Here is a 21,386-nt window from a genome sequence, read left to right as displayed (position 1 = left end):
CTGCACTCTGATGTTGTAGGAGAAAACATTTATTAAAAAGTCTATTTAATTAAGTAGAATGTGTTGTCTGTATTTATTTAAAGTTGCGCATTTTGATGTGACGTCACATTTCTCAAATCCACCCCCTCGTCACATATCGTCACAAATGTCTGAATCCCCCCCCCAAGGTGCGTGACGTCATTTATGGACGACCCCTAATCAACATGCGTGTGATAGTATTTGGCTGCTACGTGATAAGCCATTTCGTTGAGCCTGACACATTTGTAGTCGGGGGTAGCTTCTGAAAAAGGAGCCGCATTGACTCAGCGGGCCTTTAACCTGCTAACATTCAACGTAGTCTTGCACGGTGCAGTTTACTAATGCCAGCTTCGCTGAGCTACATTACCTCTCCTGGTGAAACTAAACGTAGCTTAAGCACCGTAGAATGGTTTACTGGGGCCGAGTTCATTGCTCCCTACGCAGCATGGCGGCTGAGGAGGGGCCGGGCAGCGGAACAGCGTCTGGGCGGGCGAGAGGCTTCCTCCTCCTCCTCCTGCCCCCCTGCCACCACCACCACCACCCAACCACGCAGTGCGCACAGAAGCAGCAGCACGGTGCCTCTCCTTTGAGGGAGGGTGGGTGAGTGAGCGAGTGAGTGAGTCAGTGGGTGGGTGAGTGGGTGAGTCAGTGGGTGAGTGGGTGGGTGAGTGAGTCAGTGGGTGGGTGGGTGAGTGAGTGGGTGAGTGAGTGAGTCAGTGGGTGGATAAGTGAGTGAGTGGGTAAGTGAGTGGGTGGGTGATTGAGTGGGTAAGTGAGTCAGTGGGTGGGTGGGTGGGTGAGTGAGTGGGTGGGTGTGTGAGTGGGTGGGTGAGTGTGTGAGTGGGTGGGTGGGTGAGTGCGTGGGTGGGTGAGTGAGTGAGTGGGTGAGTGGGTGAGTGAGTGGGTGGGTGAGTGGGTGGGTGGGTGGGTGAGTGAGTGAGTGAGTGGGTGGGTGAGTGGGTGGGTGGGTGGGTGAGTGAGTGGGTGGGTGGGTGGGTGAGTGAGTGAGTGTGTGAGTGAGTGGGTGGGTGGGTGGATGAGTAAGTGGGTGGGTGAGTGAGTGAGTGGGTGAGTGAGTGGGTGGGTGAGTGAGTGAGTGGGTGAGTGAGTGGGTGAGTGGGTGGGTGAGTGAGTGTGTGAGTGAGTGAGTGTGTGAGTGAGTGGGTGAGTGAGTGAGTGGGTGAGTGAGTCAGTGGGTGGGTGAGTGGGTGGGTGAGTGGGTGAGTGAGCGAGCGAGCGGGGTTGAACCTGTCAAGTCAGTCAAGTCGTCTCGGTCACGCTGTCATGTTGACACCGTCCCAGGGTGTCTCTTCCCGGGACCTCGTCCTGCCAGCAGCAGCAGCAGCGAGTCCCCTCCACACATCACGTGACGGCCTCAGGGTGCACCGAGCCTGGCACAAAGCCCCGTGTTGACGTCGCCGGTTGTGTTGCTGTTGTTGTTGAAGAATGTGCGAGTCGGTGGGTGGGGGGTGAATGAGTAAGTGGTTGGGGTGAAGGAGCGGAGTGGGAGGGTTGTGTTGGATGAATGAGTGGGTGGTGAGTGACTAAATGATTGTGACATAGACAGCTGCAGCACCTGGGGTGCAGCGTCTTCACCTGGAGATGTCAAGCCCTGATCTTCCCGTCGAGGTAAAGTAGCATTAACATTGCTGCACCAGACATTTATGCAGTCTATCTTGTCAGGATTTTATACATCTTGTGAGTCTTAACCGATGTGGGAATGTGTATGTATTTATGTTTTTTTTTTATGTTCTTTTGATGTTTGCCAATGGGGAAGACCATTCACGTCAATTTGAAACTGGTTGATGTCATATTCTTGGTTCTTTCGGTAAAGTCACCTGATGACGGCTGTTTGCGTTGTGGGCGAAACGTCGTGAGAATTTCATTTTATTATGTTTTATTTTTATTATTTTATTGTTTCCCTTCTACGTGACTTTACCGAAAGAACCAAGAATATGAATCCCTGCAGTCACGATAGCTTTAAATCTAAACTGGTTGATGTCACCTTCAAATCTTCCTCTGTGTTTTTTTTTCTCCCACGGCACTGCAGCAAATGTAGCTCAGTGCCCGACTCCTGTACCACAGTCAAGTCAATTCTCTCTGCTCGTTCTCCACCCTGAAGAAGGGGCTTTTCCTGAAACGTTAGCCAATTGTGTATGTCTCATTGGGCAGCGTGAACGGTACGTAAAAAGCAAATCGTAATAGTAGAACCTGACGATATTGCGCTATCCACTGTTTTCGGTGGAGGTAAGTTATCAGTCAGCAGTTGCCCTCGGAAGAGATACCTTTCCTTGCCATAGGAATGTGGAATTTCTATCACGAACTCAGTCTTCACGTTGGGCGGCATCTAATGCTTGTTGAGCGGCGATTTAAAGCCCTTCATCTGCTGAGCTCTCACATCCAGGCCAAACGACCAGATGAATTGTGATGGGAATAGGGTCATTGCTCGAAACGTCGGTTGTATTTTGGATTAAATCGTCCATGAAAAACAGTGAAACTAGCATGTGATGTCATCAGTTTTTGCAAAAATGCGTACAGTACAACATTTGCTTATACAATACAGCGAAAACATTTTGCATCGAATTGTTAATTAAAATTGTGCACGTGTTAGCAGATTACACATGAAGGTCTTGCGGATTTGAGGGTTTCATAAGGGGATAATGCAGCCTTTGGAAACTTGTAGAGGCGTTTGTCGTTATCTTTAGAGGTGTATTTTGACTTCAAAGGAACTTTTTCGTGCTTTTTTCTACCCAGTCCTTACCGGCTGTTACTGTACATGACTGTTTAGCAACAAACTGAGGGAACATACTTAAGATGTTTAAGAGAACCAGTCATTGTAGTTAATAGTGTCACACTTCCTTTTGCATTTGACTGTCAGATCTCGACAAGACTTCTTTCGTAAAGTACTATATACAGTATATATGTTTTTGCCCAATATTATGAAGACCATTGTGATGCAATCGTGGTAGTAGGTTGCTATAGTGAACCCTAATCGCATTATCACTCTAAGTAGTTATCACATTTTGGGCAGGTGTGCTTACCAACTCGAACTGACCAGCGCAGTGACATATTGCCACATTTCTATTTTCCCCAAATGGACATTGATCTTAAACCGCTGCCCCCACTCGCCAACAGCTCTGGTTCCACCAACCATCAGGTGAAGGAGCAAAGGGTGTCGAGTAAGAATCACTGGGGTATGCACAGGTGGCCTTCTTACACGTGACATGTGTAAACAGGAAGGTTTTTATTGCCCTGGTGACGTGGAGGGGGGGAGCCCAGTGACTGATTGAAAGACCGCTGGGCTTAATGTAAGTGTATATCTGTATGTTGAACTCATATTCTTGGTTCTTTCGGTAAAGTCACGTGACTTTACTGAAAGAACCAAGCATATGAATCCCTGCAGTCACGAAAGCTTTAAATACAAATTTATGTTGAACTTCTTTCGCACCGTACGTAGACAGCCGTGCAAATCTGATGTGCGAGGGAAGGACAACGAACTAAACACAAAAAGCAGTTTTAAAGAAATTCGTTTTCAATCGAGATTTTCAAGTAGAGAGCTCCGGTGGCTTCCTAACATCGGAAGGAAGAGCATTCCAGACGGCCGCAGAAACTCATCCAAAAGCACGCGATGCAGTGACCGACCGCCTTCGATGGCTAGCCAAAAGCCGCTGCTGCAAGGATGTGCACACTTGCGAAATTTGCACCGCCTCGAAACTGTTTCCGCTGCATGAAGGCCTCCTCCACGCCATGTCGGTTGTGGCCGTTGTTTGACAATATCGCAAGCTGATCAGTGCGAGTTGGTGAAGCGGGGGTCCACAAATGGTTCAGATGTCACTTGTCACTGGTGTTAGCCATGGCCAGGAATCAAACTCAGATGATGGGGTTCTAGGGTTGCCACCTGTCCGGGTTTGATCCAGGCAGTTTGGGAATTGGAATCTATATACATGTAGGCTTTCGCGACCAATATCATCCATAATAAAGGAGTTATTTTGGGGTTAGATTGCGTAAATATATAAATGTGTCGTTAAAACCCTCCACCACCCGACACAGCCAACTAGTAAGGGTTGTCACGTAAACAGAACATGCCAATTCGTCACTAGTACAGCACACCGGTGTGCTGGAGAGCCAAGCTACAACATTTAAATGTCACAACATTTACGTGACAACCCTTACTAGTTGGCTGTGTCGGGTGGTGGCGGGTTTTAACGACACATTTATATATTTACGTGATCTAACCCAAAAAAACCCCTCTATTATGAATTGGCATCTATGTTTGGGTGGCAGGGATAGATTTCAACTGAGATCTGGTGGTAGTGGCTTGCAATTATGTTTTACAATATACTGTACTAGACAGTTTTGATAGACCTCATACCTGTCAACCCCTGATCAGCACCCCCTACCTTATTTCAGACAAAGTCAGACCTTATTGGTCACCCTGTGCCCTTATAAATCTCAACGTTCATCCTACAAAGTCCCATCACAAGGGAGAAACACAAACAAATAGACAAACAAAATTGCTCGTATTGAAACGACTGTACACCATATGGACCTGAAAACTCAATTTCCCTGGACAAGGCTACGGGTAAACCGTGTGGGTTGACAGGCATGAGACCTAGACCGACTGAGACATGCCTTGGGTTGGTCTGTGAGAAAGGTGGCAACACTGCCAGCTTTACGGCACAGTGTGTGCACCACTGTGCCACCTCTATTAAACTTATTCTCCCCTTAAACTAATTAGTTGGTGATACTGCGTTGGCAGTGGTGCTCAACCACAAATAGCAAAAATACCCAACACATTTGTCAATAACACTGTCTCAAAATACATAATAGATGTTATTGGTTCTTTCGGTAAAGTCACGTAGAAGGGAAACAATAACATTTTCTTGCCGTGGTTTTCACACCTGATGATGATTGCTTGTGTAGCAATCGAAACGTCGTGAGAATTTTATTGTTTTATATTTTTATTATTTCCCTTCTACGTGACTTTACCGAAAGAACCAAGAATATGAATCCCTGCAGTCACGAAAGCTTTAAATCAAAATGTATAATATATGTTTTAAATATATTTTACAATTTCGGGCAATGACCCTTCATTGCAACCCTTGTCTCTACACAAGTTGCTTACAAGAACCCTTATGCCCATGTTTGGTGTAAACCATTACGTAGTAGATTATCCCTATGTTGTGTACACAGTGATGTTTACGAAACACACTTTGGTATGAGGACCAGTCTCCCCTTAGGGTCACACGCTTACATGTATGAAGTTTGTATCTTACACAAACCTTGACGCTCAGTATTTCTCCGACAACCTAGGCCTCGAAAAACTGCGCATTTTACTGTAATACATTTCAATACAATACCGGAAGCAGATCTCGGTACAATTCAGTTCCTGCCACCATAATGTACATTGTGAATTGCATGATGTACAACTCTCACAGGTGATAACTCGGATCATGAGCCTTCTGTCGGTGGCGGAGAGGCGAGAGGCATCGCTGGTGAACAAGGCTTGGTACCAGTCCTCCTTGGACCACACGCTACAGGTACCATCTCACACTGAGCCACTAGGGCCCACACTGATGGGTGAAGACTCAGTTTGCTGTTGTACAATTACTGTCTTTTGTAGACATGTAACGATCCGCCCCACGCCGATGACCAATCACACAGAATGCTCCCGATCTCGTCAAAATCTCAGAAGCTGAGTAGCACTGAGAGTGGATTTTGCTTGGCTATCCAGGCTTTGTGATGGGGAGCAGATACCATTTCAGCAAAATCAATTGTATTGTTGCAATTCTATGCTCTATGCGCACTGCCTTCACCATCTCTCACTGCCTTCACCATCTCTCACTGCCTTCACCATATCTCACTGCCTTCACCATCTCTCACTGCCTTCACCATCTCTCACTGTCTTCATCTCTCACTGCCTTCACCATCTCTCACTGCCTTCACCATCTCTCACTGCCTTCACCATCTCTCACTGCCTTCACCATCTCTCACTGCCTTCACCATATCTCACTGCCTTCACCATCTCTCACTGCCTTCACCATCTCTCACTGTCTTCATCTCTCACTGCCTTCACCATCTCTCACTGCCTTCACCATCTCTCACTGCCTTCACCGTCTCTCACTGCCTTCACCATCTCTCACTGCCTTCACCATCTCTCACTGCCTTCACCATCTCTCACTGCCTTCACCATCTCTCACTGCCTTCACCATCTCTCACTGCCTTCACCATCTCTCACTGCCTTCACCATCTCTCACTGCCTTCACCATCTCTCACTGCCTTCACCATCTCTCACTGCCTTCACCATCTCTCACTGCCCAGCATGATGATGTTTGGCCAAATAACCCCCAAGATCTGCGTAGTGTGGAGAAACACTTATCCACCAGTGGATTTATAAAAGGGCTGTACATTTACTTATGTCTGTGTACAATATATCGTTCAAACCCCCAGCAATTGCAAAAGTTGCATTAACAGAGATACACATTTACACTGAGTATAATGTGTTATTTCAAGTTCGAGTACATTTATTAGGTATAGCCCTGCGAGCCATTCAGCTCTTGAATCGGATGCAACCGCAACAAACAAAAAACAAAAACACGAACAAGAAAACATCTTAAAGTGACTATGTGCAAACAGAAAATCCAAGAAAAGACAGCAAAATATTGCAGAAAGCTGTACAGATATTTTTTTATCAGGATGGCCAATATCATATTTGTTTTGCATATGGGCAGGGATGTCATCTACGGTTGTCGGATGAGATGTCATCACGACGACTAACCACATTATTTTGTATACATTTCTTTGATGACAAATTACTGACACACTAATCAACGGCATGTACCATGAGCACGAGAACACATTTTACTCGATTAATTAATCCTTTCCTTCCCCGTCGCTCCCTTCTACCCCAGAAGGATGTGTTGTACAACCTGGCGGTGGGGTGCGGTGGCGAACTGGGCTGGGCCGATGCGTGGAGCGCGAGCGGCGTGCCGTCGCGCGCCAGCATAAGCGCGGTGCTCACCTGCACGGACGGATCGCACGCCGCCCGGCAGGTGATGCCGCCCGCCACGGCTGCTGGCTAACCATCTCGGGTACATTTGTAGTCACGCCATTCTCATCGCCCCGAAGCTAACGCGAAGGCGGTATGTTTTACGGGCTTAAGTCTGCAGTGGTTTCGTAGTAGGGGGCCGCAATTGCTATGTGGCTCCAGGTTGAGTAAGTAGTGGGGAGCTTATAAAATGTTTAAAGGTTTAAGGTTTTATTTGAAATGAAATATCACCCCTACTCAAGGCGGTACTAAAAATTGAAATAACAAATTAAAAGACAAAAACAGGTAAAATGCACTTTAGGGCGAAATGTGGAAGTAGTGAGTCCCGCATTCCCTCCTTAATACACGGAGACTCGGAGCGCACATTTGGCAAATTTGGACCGTGACGCCGGTACATATGGCCTACTCAGTTTCAGAAGAAGCTCTCAGCAGGTGGAGCAAAACATCGAATATCACGCCAAGGAATCCCACCACCCAACAGGCACTCGAGCTCGCCGCCCGCCGCCTGGGCCCTTCGCTGGAGCAGCTGGCGCTGCGTGGAGCGGCGCTGCAGGAGGCGGTCTTGCCGGCCGTGCTGCAGCACTGCCCGCGGCTGCTTTCCCTCGACCTCACGGGCTGCGATGGCCTCTTCATGCCGGGCATGCTGTTGGGCCGCCCCGAGGAGTGCGAGCTCGCCCGCCCGGGTCTACGGAACCTGCAGCGGCTGTCCCTCGCCGGGCTCCGCTACCTCTCAGACAGCACGTTCAACCGCCTGGTGTCGCTCACGCCGCACCTGAGCCACCTGTCACTCGCCGGGTGCCACATGACCTTCGATTTCTACCCCTACAGCAGCCACAATGGTGAGAGGTGCCATGAGAAGAATGATCGAACTGCGGAGAAAACGGGCACCTTTTTTGTGCTTACCAACCTAAACGGTCATCTAGCTCTCTGGTGCGTTTTTGGGTTGTACTGCTTTGTTCTGCACCATTAGGTCTAATGTCTCACTCCAGGTTTTGGGAGCTTCTTCAGAGAACATATCGTATCATATCAGGATGCTTTCTTGATGTTCTGATTTGCACACCGGTTCAATCAATTACCTGGAGCACCAGTTGAAACAATGCAAGTTTATTAATCCTCCAGCCTCAGTGGACCCAGAAGTATAAACGGACACACCACAGTTGGTCAATCAGCAGGTTGTGTGTGGTGGAGTAAAGTGTGGGTCCTCCCACATCTTCCGAGAAGTCTGGCTAGCATGGAAGAGTAGGCCAAATACACTCCAGAGGAGCTCTCTAGAGCTTCCTCTCGTGAAGGCCCTTCTGCCAGCAGTGGCATGAGCAAGTAATGCAGGGCTGCACCTTTTATTGCATCGGGAACAATAACATCACAGCACCCTTACTGCATTGCAGGAAAGAAGGACGCTGTTCCAAGTGGCAGGCCGCAAGACTCTACTGCCATGCTGTTGCTGCGGAACCTGCTGTCGTTCCTGCAGCAGCACGCAGACACCCTCACCGGCCTGGACCTGAGTGGCCTGGGGCTCACGATGCAGACAGCTCGCGCCATCGTCAGCGTCCCTGGGCTGCGTCTCACCTCCTTTCTCCTGCGTGACTGCAAGGATCTCTCGGACGCCGCGGTGCAGGTTCGCCATTTCCTTCGAGCCCAAGCCTTTCTCAAGAAGCCAACGTCACACTTATCTTCCTGCTAGTCTGCCGTAATCGACAGTGGCGTTGCTGAGGGCGTGGTGGTAGGGGTCAGCGCTCGTGCTTGGATTGGCTCGTGGCCGGCACGAGAGAGGCAGGCATGGCCACAGTTGTGACCGGTGCAACAACAACAGCAAAACCGGCGCTGCTGCTGTTGTTTTTGTATCCGACGGGCAAACATCTCAATGATGGCTTGAGCACAGCTGCTGCATTACAGTCATGCAAATTAAATTTCCTGGCAGTGCTGCCAACCAATGGCGTAGCGTGGTTTGCATGGCCCCTCGTGCAAATCAAGAAATAGGGCTCCCTTTCTAAATACCTACCTTCGTCGTAGCCTGATGCCTGGGCCTTCCAAATCTTAGCTTCACAATTTTAAGAGTATGGCTCGCAGGTGGAATGATGCAATTTCAAAAGCTGGTCAGTGTTTGACCTGTGCCATCACCCTGCTCCAAGTTCCATAAAATGAGCACTAGCATATATTTTACAATTTATTTTACACCAAATACTCAATTAGACTTCATTAAGGCACGTCACCTCAAGAACAGGCTAATCCTGGCAAAAACCAGGACTCTAGGCCCGAGTCAGTTTCTCGGTGCACATGCGTGTCTCTGCAGGCCATTGTAACTGCTCAGCCGTTCCTTGAGGTGCTGGACATGAGCGGGTGCGTGCTGCTCACGGATAAAGCGGCCCTGGCCGTGTCGCTGGGCCTTCCTGGCCTCCGTCGTCTCGGGATGGGCCACCTACGCCACCTGACAGACGCGGGCCTGTCCGGCCTGGCCTGCCTGCCTTGCCTCACAGCCCTCTCCGTGCCGGAGTGCCACCAGCTGACGGGCAAGGGCCTGTGGGACAAAGGCAGCTGCAATCGGGACGGAGCGAGCGTGATGGCGGGGGAAAGGCCTCCGCTCAGGGCAGAGGTTGAAGGAGAACAAGGAATGGCGTTCGCGCCGCTGCAGGAGCTGAGCCTGCGCTACTGCAATATCACAGTACGACACCGTTCACGATGTCCTCTTCTTCGTATGTATGCATGTTGAACTTATTTTGGACCGTACGTAGCCAACCGTGCTACAGAGATGCGACCTTAAAATCCATTTTGAGTGCTAAAGGCTTTGCTGAATCTAGTTGTCCCCCGTTATGCCCTCTGCTCCAGCAACTATGTCCCCTGTCAAATCACACGGTCTCCCTCCACTTGAGTGGCAGGTTGGTCCCCATCTGCTGCTGTCTCTACGTTCTTAATCTCATCATAGCTGTCTACCTGCCTCACCCCATCCTGCTCTATAACTCCCACATTAAGGCGTTCCTGTTTTCCCCTGCCTGATTGGCCATACTCACCTGTCCAAGTGTCTTGATTCTCACAAGCACAGTAACTTAGTTATTTCTACTCCAGCATGGCATTCCCTCAGCACTGAAAATTGTACAAGTCATCCAAGTCTGTCTTCATTTACAATGTCTTCAGATGCATTGTTGTGCACATGTACGTGTCGTAGGATTGCAAATGTTGGCAAATTGAAATCTAATTTCAAAAACTTCAAAACAGCTTTCAATGTGAGAGTGGGGTTTAGTGCAAGCATCTGCGTAGTTTGTCCCTTGTATCCTGTGCGTCCCATGTCCATTCCCGTGTGTATCTCACGGGCCACCGTGTGTCCTGCGTGCATGTCACGTGCCACCGTGTGTCCCGCACGCAGGCCTCGAGCGTGGTGTCACTGGCGGTTGCGCTGGGTGCGTCTCTGCGGGAGCTGGACCTCTCGTCGTGCGTGGCCGTCACGGACGCCAGCGTGCGCGCCATCAGCACGAGCCTGGCCACCCTGCGGGTGCTTCGTCTTGCCTGGTGCCGCGAGCTCACCGACTGGGGCCTGCTGGGCATAGAGAAGCCCTGCTTACAGCCGTTGTTGCCCAGCAGCCACACGGTAGCCCTCTCGCACTGTGGACTGGCACTCGAGATTGAAAACTCATTTCTTTAAGAACAGATTTTTTTGTGTTGAGGTTGTTGTTTCCCCCCCCACCTCCCATTAGCATGGTTGGCTACTTACGGTGCAAAAAGAAGTTCAACATACATGCATATCCACTGCTGCTGCTGTTTATGTCAAAGATCAAAGTGCCACATTCGTAAATCAGTGAAATGTTGCACTTCCATGAGTAATTTCCCATAGTTTCCATAATAAATGCGTCCGCTTGTTTTTGTAAAATCAAATGAAAAGTGAGATTCTACACCACGTGAATTGGTCCAAAGGTGGTGTCTTTCCTGTTTGAATGAGTGTTGGGCGAAGCTCATCTGTTGGTTGACCCAAGCCACTGTATTACACGAGTAAGATTCCTATTACTATATGAGATCACTCTGTCTATAGGACAACCTCTTTTAGCTTCTCAAAAAGTGGTTTAGTTGTGATCAGCGTGCGCTACGTGCGTACGAGCGGCTCGGGGTGCGAGACAAAACTTTTTCTTAAAATTCCCGTCACACTTCACGGGAACCAAGTACCAACACAATACAGCTTCATTAAGGTCGCTTATTGCCTTCTAGATCAATCCGATGGCTTTTTTTCTATAGGCCCTTGTACCATCCGTATCAGCCCCTCTATCTAGCGGGTGTGGGGAGTGGTAGTGTAGCGGTTCGGGCACTGCGCTTTGAACCTGTCGAACCGAGTTCGATTCCCGCTCACGGCCACCAGTGACGATTATCTGAATCGGTTCTGGGTCTCCCCTAGGTTGACTCTGCCTCAAATGAGTACCTGATGTGGTGTGTATACATCGCCACCGGGGAGACGAAGATGGCCGGGCGCAGTGCTGGTTACCCACACCCTCGTGTACCGTGCCGGCCATCATAGCTGCTTGCTAAAACCACTTGCCCCAACAGCCCATGTAGGCTGTACGGGGGATCTTTGCCTTTTGTTTATCCTCGGTCAGCACTGGCACCGGTCACCGTCGGCTGATGAGCGCCGCCCCGTGCGTGTGACCGTTGGCAGAGTTCGTCCGGGCCCAAGTTCAGCCGCTCGTTTGGCAACATCGGCTTCTTCTCCCCGCCGCCCGTGTGGCCGGAAGATTTGGCGCCGCCGTCGCCGGCGGAGGTGGAGGCGGGCGAGGTGGGGCCCCGGCTGAGCGCCCTCTCCCAGCTCGCCGAACTCGACCTCGCCAACTGCTTCCGGCTCACGGACGCCAGCCTCACGCAGGTGAGCGACTCGCCGCCCCGCAGACCGAAGGTTGTGATCGACCCGGGGTCAAATTTGGGGCGACCGTCGTCGCCGGCCAACGCGTTAACCCGCGAGCGACGACGACGGGCTTCTCTCCAGCAGCTCGTGCAGTCCACGATTGCAGTCACTCGGTCAGCACGACGCGTTGCAACGTGAGCTTTGCTTTCTGTGAAAGAGGGGAAGACTTGCTGATCAAATGAAGAGAGCTTGACATCAGGCGGGTTGCCTGACCCTGTTTGGCAACTTCTATGACAAGCCGAAACAGATGACCACCAAACAAGAGACAGGTTTCTCTTGTTTACAGGTGTCTCTTGTAGATATGTAGCTAGGCTGGTAAGTGTGAAGCTCAGGTAATGAGAAAAAAAAATCGTTTAACATTACCTTCAGGTGCTCCATCATCACGTGGCCTCACGTCATCGCCACATGGGGGCTGTGTTAAAACTGCAACGTAACGCTTCCTTGATTTATTCCACCACAAATGAACGGTGCATTCGTGATACGTGCATCAAATGGTGCGAATAAGAATTGATAGTTGAATATACAAATCATGTGAAAATACCTTTTGGTGCTAAGATTATAAACGTGGCAGAAAAAAAAGATTAAACGACACTGCATTTAATCATATTTGATTCTTTACCCTGAACGGGGACTTTAAAATTCACCACATTCCCGGATTAGGAGGTGAACTTTCTTCACATGCCTAATTACAATGTGTGGGAGTGATGTCGTTGGCGCTCCGCGTCATTCGTGAAGAAAGCTTCAAACCGAGGTTGCACAAACCGCAGCGCATCGCCTCCACGCGTAGCTACAACAAAACGTAGCTCGTTGTTGGTTTGCATTTCGCGGTGTGGCGGCAGGCAATCCACGGCTTTTGCCGTGGCGGCAACCTTGATCTTCATCTTGATTCTGCCACGGTGGCGAGATGTTAACTCTCCCTCGTATGCAGCAGGTCGTGGGTTCGATCGTGTGGATTTTTCTCCGGGTAGCTCCGGTTTTTCCCTGCACACTTGTTTGTACCTCCCCCGCACCTCCGATTAGCACGGTTGGCTACGTACGGTGCGAAATAATTCAACATACATACCTCTAAACGTGCGTTTAGAGTATTTAGTTGCTATACATTTCCACGTGACAAGCCACTTAATTGAGCTGTCATTTGTGGTAGCCGGGTTGCTTCTGAAAAAAAGCCATAGAGCTCAGCGGTCCTTAACCTTGTAAAATAAAAAAAATAGTTTATTGAAACAAGTTTGGGCCCGACAATTGTTTTTTTACCCGTCTATCTTTTACAAGGAGTCATGTTTGCATAGACCACAATACCTACAGCCATAATGCAAACAAAAAACATAACTCTGATAATATTTGCACTGTCCTTGAAATTGATTGGTCCACACCCGAGACAGCTTTCCTTAGAGCCTAGTCTCACATGGTGTTGGACCAGATGAGTTGAGCGCGGGCGCAACTGCGCTGGTGACACGCGTGGCGTGTGTGGCGGGGGCGTGCGCAGGTGCTGCGGTTCCCAGAGCTGCGCTGCCTGCACGTGTCCCACCTGTGTGAGCTGTCCGACGCGGCGCTGCTCGCGCTGAGCCGCGGCTGCCCCTCCCTCGAGCGCCTGTCGCTCGCCGGCTGCTACCGCCTGAGCGACGGGGGCCTGGCGGCGGCCGCCCCGCTGCTCCGCCGGCTGCGTCACCTCGACCTGTCCTGCTGCGAGCAGCTCTCCGACAGGTATCCTCACGACTCCGCACCCGCGCGTTCACAGGAGCTTCCAGGGTTAACCCGCACGTTCACACGAGCTTCCAGGGTTAACCCGCGCGTTCACACGAGCTTGCAGGGTTAACCCGCGCGTTCACACTAGCTTGCAGGGTTAACCCGCGCGTTCACACGAGCTTGCAGGGTTAACCCGCGCGTTCACACGAGCTTTCAGGGTTAACCCGCGTGTTCACACGAGCTTCCAGGGTTAACCCGCGTGTTCACACGAGCTTGCAGGGTTAACCCGCGCGTTCACACGAGCTTGCAGGGTTAATCCGCGCATTCACAGGAGCTTCCAGGGTTAACCCGCGCGTTCACAGGAGCTTCCAGGGTTAACCCGCGCGTTCACACGAGCTTCCAGGGTAAACCCACGTGTTCACAGGAGCTTTCAGGGTTAACCCGCGCGTTCACAGGAGCTTCCAGGGTTAACCCGCGCGTTCACACGAGCTTCCAGGGTTAACCCACGCGTTCACAGGAGCTTTCAGGGTTAACCTGCGCGTTCACACGAGCTTCCAGGGTTAACCCGCGCATTCACAGGAGCTTCCAGGGTTAACCCGCGCGTTCACAGGAGTTTCCAGGGTTAACCCGTGCATTCACAGGAGCTTCCAGAGTTAACCCGCACGTTCACACGAGCTTCCAGGGTTAACCCGCGCGTTCACACGAGCTTGCAGGGTTAACCCGCGCGTTCACACGAGCTTGCAGGGTTAACCCGCACGTTCACACGAGCTTGCAGGGTTAACCCGCGCGTTCACACGAGCTTGCAGGGTTAACCCGCGTGTTCACACGAGCTTCCAGGGTTAACCCGCATGTTCACACGAGCTTGCAGGGTTATTCCGCGTGTTCACACGAGCTTCCAGGGTTAACCCGCGTGTTCACACGAGCTTCGAGGGTTAACCCGCGTGTTCACACGAGCTTCCAGGGTTAACCCGCGCGTTCACACGAGCTTGCAGGGTTAACCTGCGCGTTCACAGGAGCTTCCAGGGTTAACCCGCGCGTTCACACGAGCTTCCAGGGTTAACCCGCGCGTTCACAGGAGCTTCCAGGGTTAACCCGCGCATTCACACGAGCTTCCAGGGTTAACCCGCGCATTCACAGGAGCTTCCAGGGTTAACCCACGCGTTCACAGGAGCTTCCAGGGTTAACCCGCGCATTCACACGAGCTTCCAGGGTAAACCCACGCGTTCACAGGAGCTTTCAGGGTTAACCCGCGCGTTCACAGGAGCTTCCAGGGTTAACCCGCGCGTTCACACGAGCTTCCAGGGTTAACCCACGCGTTCACAGGAGCTTTCAGGGTTAACCTGCGCGTTCACACGAGCTTCCAGGGTTAACCCGCGCATTCACAGGAGCTTCCAGGGTTAACCCGCGCGTTCACAGGAGTTTCCAGGGTTAACCCGCGCATTCACAGGAGCTTCCAGGGTTAACCCGCACGTTCACACGAGCTTCCAGGGTTAACCCGCGCATTCACACGAGCTTCCAAGGTTAACCCGCGCGTTCACAGGAGTTTCCAGGGTTAACCCACGTGTTCACAGGAGTTTCCAGGGTTAACCCGCGCATTCACAGGAGTTTCCAGGGTTAACCCGCGCATTCACAGGAGCTTCCAGGGTTAACCCGCACGTTCACACGAGCTTCCAGGGTTAACCTGCACATTCACACGAGCTTCCAAGGTTAACCCGCGCGTTCACAGGCGTTTCCAGGGTTAACCCACGTGTTCACAGGAGTTTCCAGGGTTAACCCGCGCGTTAACAGGAGTTTCCAGGGTTAACCCACGTGTTCACAGGAGTTTCCAGGGTTAACCCGCGAATTCACACGAGCTTCCAGGGTTAACCCGCGCGTTCACACGAGCTTCCAGGGTTAACCCGCGCGTTCACAGGAGCTTCCAGGGTTAACCCGTGCCTCCGGGCCGGCTCGTATTTCTTTGCCACTGCACAATCGAGCAACGCTACAATCCGGTTGCAGAGGCGAGTCCGGGGGTCGGCGACCTGCTAAGGCTGCCGACTAAGGACTGTTTTGTGACGTTATTTATTATGGACGATCTCATATTCACATGCCTTGCGGCTCTTGAAATATTGAGTTTTTGACTGAATTTGAAAAAAATGGCTCTTGTTGTTTTGGTTGCCGACCCCTTGGACTAGCCCCTCACTTCCCACAAAGTGGTACCATTTTTATCTGTGGTTAAATGATTAGCGGTCAACCCCCAAACGAGATTTGAATTCGCATCTTCCCGATTCCGAGTTGAACGCTTTTCTGTAGCACCACACGGGCAGATCCACTGCGGCATTACCGAAGCTTGTAATCATGCTATTGTTAGTGAATTCAAGTGTCTGGGAGTCTCAAGACAAATATATAAGAGGATTTGACTTGAAACATGTAACTAATTGAGTGTTTCCATGTGGGGTGAAAGGAAATTACCTCTTAAAACCAAGTCAAAGGAGAGGCTAACATTCAAACCTCCACGCAAATAAGTCAACAACAACCTACTTTCAGTACTGCTTCGACAGCTCGCCTCATCGCCTTGAACTGTGGTGGGTGTCTAGTACAGAATGATGCCTATACAGTCAAATTTTCACTAACTGTAAAGGTTTTTTTAATCGTAATATATGGAACGTCAGGCCAAGGTTTCATGCCTTTAAATTATACATTTCCCAGACTGTCTCCAACTATGAAACATGGCTTACATTGTGTATTGCAGACTCTGACATTGCACTGAGCAGCTTCAAGCAATTTCGGTTCAGTCGACAATCTAGGACTTATTGCTTCATCCAAATCTCACCGGAGCCACTCAGGAGTTGTATCCAGCCCACCGTGCTTCACCGTCGCACCGCGGTAGCATCGCTGTTGGAATAAGTGCGACGAATTGCGCCGGTGCGTGTGCCCCCCCCCCTGCCCCCCGCAGCGTCCTGGACGCCCTGGCCGCGAGCTGCCCGTGGCTGCGTTCGCTGGACGTGTCGCGGTGTGGCCGCGTCACGCTGGAGGCCGTCGAGCGGCTGCAGGCCACGCTGCCGGAGCTGGGCGACGTGCACATGCGGAGCGCCAATGGGCAGGACCTCGCCTTCGCCCTCTGATCGCGGGTGACGGGGTGGGCCGGTGCGGTCTCGGGGTGAGCTGGCGGGGTGAGCTGGCGGGCTACGGCTCACTCATTTCCAGGACCAAGCGGCACTTCTGTAATAGACACGCTTCCCCCTCCCTTCCCACCGTCCAGTGTCGTTTGGTGAACACGGGCACACATTGGAGCCGAGCATTGTTTGAAACGGTGATCATCATCGTTACTTCGTGCGCAGCATACCTTCGGAGTATGACCAATGACGACTGTGGGCACAGACCCTCGCCCCGGTGAGGAAACGAGGCTTAGCTTTGTACAACTCGTCTGATAAATGAGCCTGGAGCAGATGACGAGGAGGGTCTGCTGTGGTTTATCAGTGCGATTTTATCTACCCCTTGTGAATAAATAAGTAACTTGAATGAGCTTGAAGGAAGACGCAAAGAAAAGTTTAATTTATTATGTTGTAGATGCACACCGAGGCCGTGTCACGAGTGTAAAGCTTCACTCGTGAGAAGAAGGAACTGGACGTCATGGGCATGTGACACGGCATACTATGGTGACGTTGCTGCTCTTTGATGGCCGTAACGTTAACGACGAGATGGAAGACCCCGTGCTGCAGCTGCATCATGACGCGCAGCGGGAAGGTTCAAGGAGCCAATTGGGTGAGGGCCCCAAGGTGACCTGAAATTAATTTTACACGAGCACTTGTAAAGTGCTGCTTTGCCACTGATAAACGTAGTTTTAATTAATTATTAATAATAAATACAATCACACAATGTATATTTATAGGTCGCGTCTTCCTTTAACGCATTGAAAAAAAATGTAAACTATTCATAGCGGTAAAGACATTTATTTACGGATGTACAACCCTTAGAGTCCAGCAAGGGCTGATTTTTCTGGCATCCGCCTTCTTGTCTGAATGTTAAACACAAGGCACCAAAAACTTTGCTCGAGTATGTGAGATTCTCGGTTAATTTAATTGTCCCTTGACCTATGAGGGTAGGTTGAATTGTAATTGTGTGGGCATCTTATTCACTATGCGGGTCACAATTATTGTTCCAACTATGCACGAGTTCGGTGTTCATATTGTGATGACGTAGATCACATGGCGTGTGCCCCATCAATCCTGCCGATGATGTTGCAGCTCTGCGGCCACAGCGGTTCAGGTTCAAAGTTTTCCCGAGCAACCTCAGACGCCAAGGATGTTTTTCAAGGACGGCATAATATAATCATAATCACGTGGCGACCCTTTTTCAGTCCACTGCTGGATGAGGGCCTTGCCACACAGTGCGGGTTTTTGGGGTTATTTGACCATACTTCACCACGCTGGTCAGTGCATGTTGGTGAAGGCTGGGAGCACATAAGTGCACTGCAACGAAAAGCTCAGCAGAATGCACTGTAATTACTTTGAGTGTGCAGTGCCATTCGACAGCTCACAATGTAATTCAAATATGTAAACGACAAGAAAAACCCACCACGAAAAATATTAATGTAGGCTGTAAATAAATGTATTTAATAAAGCACAGAGGTGTGCGTTGCACGTACAAACGCTCCAAGCGTTATCCAGATGACTAGCTCAAAAGTGTTGGAATGGTAATATTTTGTCAATTGTTTGAGTCGGTGGTCTAAACGACTATTGCTACGCATTCAGTTATTTTTACCTTCGTAATTCTGCCTCTTGTTTTATTGGGGTGTCTGTAAATGGATCACCCCGTACATTGGTAAATGTCCTAACCATATTTATAGACAAAGACACTGATTGTTGTAAAGCACACGGGTAACCGCGTGGCACTTGTACACACAAATAACAAAGATGCCCGTATAGCCTTAACAGACTGTTGGGGCAAGTGCTGTCAGCGAGCACCTATGAAGGGCAGAATGGCACACGAAGGGGTGGGTGACCAGCTCCACGCCCGACCGCCTTTGTCTCCCCAGTGACGATGTTTTTACACACTGCACCAGGTACTCATTTGAGGCCGAGTCGATCTAGGGGAGGCCCAGGACCGGTTCAGATAATCGCCACTGGTGTTGACCATGAGCAGGAATCGAACCTGGGTCGCTGGGTTCAAAGCGCAGCGCGCTAACCGCTCCACCACCACTCCCCACATATACACATTCACACGCATGTTTTCGCGCAGGGTTAAGGATAAATTATTTGCGGAATAAACCTAATTCAGATTGTGTTATGCCACTATGCTATGCAGGCACGTGTGATGTATGTGCCTTACTCAGTGGGCGATGTTTGTGTTTGTGTAATACTATATATGACTATTGTACAATCTCACTGGCAGTGGGGGGCAGCAAACAATAATCCCCCCCCCACCCCCTGCCCAACTAGACTCTCAGTGGACAGTGAAGTAGAAGCCAGTTGACACTTAACCGTGAACATATACAGCGCATTCCAGACGGGATGATGCTTTCCTGAACGTTGTTGTTGTTCCACACCCATGGTAGCGAACGCAGAAATAAGACAACGCTAGATTTGAAGCTTTCGTGACTGCAAGGATTAATATTCTTTGGTTTTTTCGGTAAAGTCACGTAGGTAAAAAAAATTAAAATTAATAAAAGTAAAATAAAAAATAAAATAAAGTTCACGACGTTTCGGAGGCAACACAAGCTTCCGCCTTCAGGTGGAACTTGATACAGCAAGCGTGCTGTGACGGTTCCACCTGAAGACGGAAGCTTGTGCTGCCTCCGAAACGTCGTGATTTTTATTTTATTTTTATTTTACTTTTATTAATTTTTTAGCTACGTGACTTTACCGAAAAAACCTAAGAATATAAGACAACGCTGTTAAGAGTGCACACTCGGTGGTTAGCAGTCGTACTTGTGTCAGCTGTGTATACGCCTTTGTGTAAGTTATTATGAATGAGCATGGATTTCCAAGCACAAATGCTTCATTTATGCTGCTAAAATACATCAAGATGATTTGGAGGAAGTTGATCGTCAATTGAACCTTATGGCGGGACCCCGGGGTCCCGAATAAATGGAAGTCAAAATTGTAATTAACTAATTTATTTTTGGCGACTCCGTCCCCACCGCGCACATAAACGCCGCGACTCGCCTGGCGCGGATCATTCTGATGTCATGTCCAAGCGCAGCAGCGAGGACGAATGCGCAGAAGAAACAAAACTTTAAAACTTTGATTAGCGCATCGTGTAGAGCTCGTCGAGAGGAATCGATTGCCGTGTCGGTCGCCTTCAACAGACATTAAATGACGTCGCAACGCAGTTTATGTGAGAGCCGGGGGCTTATGGAACCCCGGGGTTCCACCATAAGGTTCAATTGCATTGTTTTATTGCCATTAAATTTAGTTGATGAAGATTGTAATAATTTTTATCATATTATTTCTGCCGTCATTTGCTGCGAATGTGACGTGCAATATATTTTACCTCAAGATTGCTTATTAAAATATCCAATGTAACTTGTGATGGAGGTTGTATCTATTGTCACGTGCTCTTTTAGTCCAACAATAAACAATGAACTATTTTTTTCTATTTTACCAGGTAAGATCCACGGAGCTATATAGGTTATTTTTCAGAAGCGAGCTGGCCACAAGCGATAGCCACAATCAAGAGGTTTACCATGTGGGAATTTACATCAGTCAAATACTCTTAAACGCGTGTTTCTAAATGTGGAGGGAAAAACCAGAGGACCTGCAAAAAAAATCCACGTGACCACGGGGATAACATGCAAACTCCAAATATACAGGCGTTGGAGTCGGGATCGATCCCACGACCTCCTGTATACCAGGCGAGGTAGTTAACATGCCCCCAGCACACTTTTTGTCAGGATGAACAATCCCTGTTTAGCACAAGCTGGCGGTTTAGGTGGTTGCGGGAGAGCGTGTCGGCTTTAGGGTCCACGGTTTTCACTCCAACAGCCGCTGCTGTTCCCCACCGGTGCGCTATCTGCTTTGGGTCTTGTCGGCAATGGGCCACCACCAACGTGCTACTCCACTGGGAATGTGGACCAGCGGTGTCCTCTACCCACAAGCCACCTTGCTTGTCTGCTCCCGCTTTGAACACTTTCATATGCATTCGTATTCACGGGTAATCATTTTTTTCTCAATTGCTCTGTGTAGCAACTTGAAAAATGTGTGTTGTATTGGATTTTGATTGTTGATACGGTCAAATTATGTTTTCTTAAAATACCCAAGGCATTATTTTTAATTATCCAAGCAGAATTTTCAGAAAATGCTACATTTGCCAGATGTTCAGATGAACGTAACGATTGGGAGACGACTCCAGACGAGAGGTGCCATCACCGGACACTCGGGGGTGCGGTGGGGTACAACTTCATGAAAGATTAAGCAATCTCACAACACGAGAGCCGGAGACGTCATGCGACACCATCGCACGCAGACGACGCCGCCTCTCTCTGCGGCCACGTCAGGAGGCGACCAAGTGGCATGCCATACCCAGCCAACCCCCATCGAGCACGGTGCAGATCGGAAGGGCCCCACCGCGGCCACCGTGGGTGCAACAGCTGGAGGAGCTGCTGGACAATGGAGGGCGATGGCTGCAGCCCCATGGTGGCTTCAGAGCATCATCAACTAGTATAGCAACATCACTACTGCACAATCTAAGAACACATTGCGTTCAATTTATTCGAGGGTGCACAATACTCCAGATTCTCACACTTCCATGGGATGGTTTTCTTGGCCTATGCATGGTAAC

General features: G+C 49.9%; 1 protein-coding gene across 3 annotated transcripts; it reads left to right on the top strand.

The window, feature by feature from the left end:
• Positions 1–183: 183 nt before the first annotated feature.
• LOC144727650 (uncharacterized) lies at positions 184–20,196 on the top strand. Of its 3 annotated transcripts, none has more exons than XM_078606621.1 (11): positions 184–618; positions 1,582–1,647; positions 5,457–5,558; positions 6,930–7,070; positions 7,548–7,905; positions 8,452–8,681; positions 9,357–9,725; positions 10,425–10,646; positions 11,700–11,903; positions 13,426–13,643; positions 16,561–20,196. In XM_078606621.1, exons 2-11 carry the CDS (start codon positions 1,621–1,623, stop codon positions 16,727–16,729), a joined length of 2,040 nt encoding a protein of 679 aa, XP_078462747.1. In that variant the 5' UTR covers positions 184–618; positions 1,582–1,620; the 3' UTR covers positions 16,730–20,196. The 3 variants fall into 3 exon arrangements, with proteins under 3 accessions (XP_078462747.1, XP_078462748.1, XP_078462749.1); XM_078606623.1 differs by lacking the exon at positions 184–618 and adding an exon at positions 2,069–2,198 and having other exon boundaries at positions 1,113–1,647; XM_078606622.1 differs by lacking the exon at positions 184–618 and having other exon boundaries at positions 1,112–1,647; positions 6,933–7,070.
• The last annotated feature ends 1,190 nt before the right edge of the window (positions 20,197–21,386 follow it).

The sequence above is a fragment of the Lampetra planeri genome, chromosome 26 (genome assembly GCF_965212315.1).
Source record: "Lampetra planeri chromosome 26, kcLamPlan1.2.h2, whole genome shotgun sequence".
Classification (NCBI taxonomy): domain Eukaryota; kingdom Metazoa; phylum Chordata; class Hyperoartia; order Petromyzontiformes; family Petromyzontidae; genus Lampetra; species Lampetra planeri.
Note: the sequence above shows the minus strand (reverse complement) of the source record. Positions and strands in the feature narration are given on the sequence as shown.

Excerpts from the sequence above, each read along its gene's own strand:
- LOC144727650 (XM_078606621.1), top strand. The coding sequence starts at position 1,621 with ATGTCAAGCCCTGATCTTCCCGTCGAG. Across the intron at positions 7,071-7,547 it reads GATCGCACGCCGCCCGGCAG|GCACTCGAGCTCGCCGCCCG; the intron begins GTGATGCCGCCC and ends ACCACCCAACAG. Across the intron at positions 8,682-9,356 it reads TCTCGGACGCCGCGGTGCAG|GCCATTGTAACTGCTCAGCC; the intron begins GTTCGCCATTTC and ends GTGTCTCTGCAG.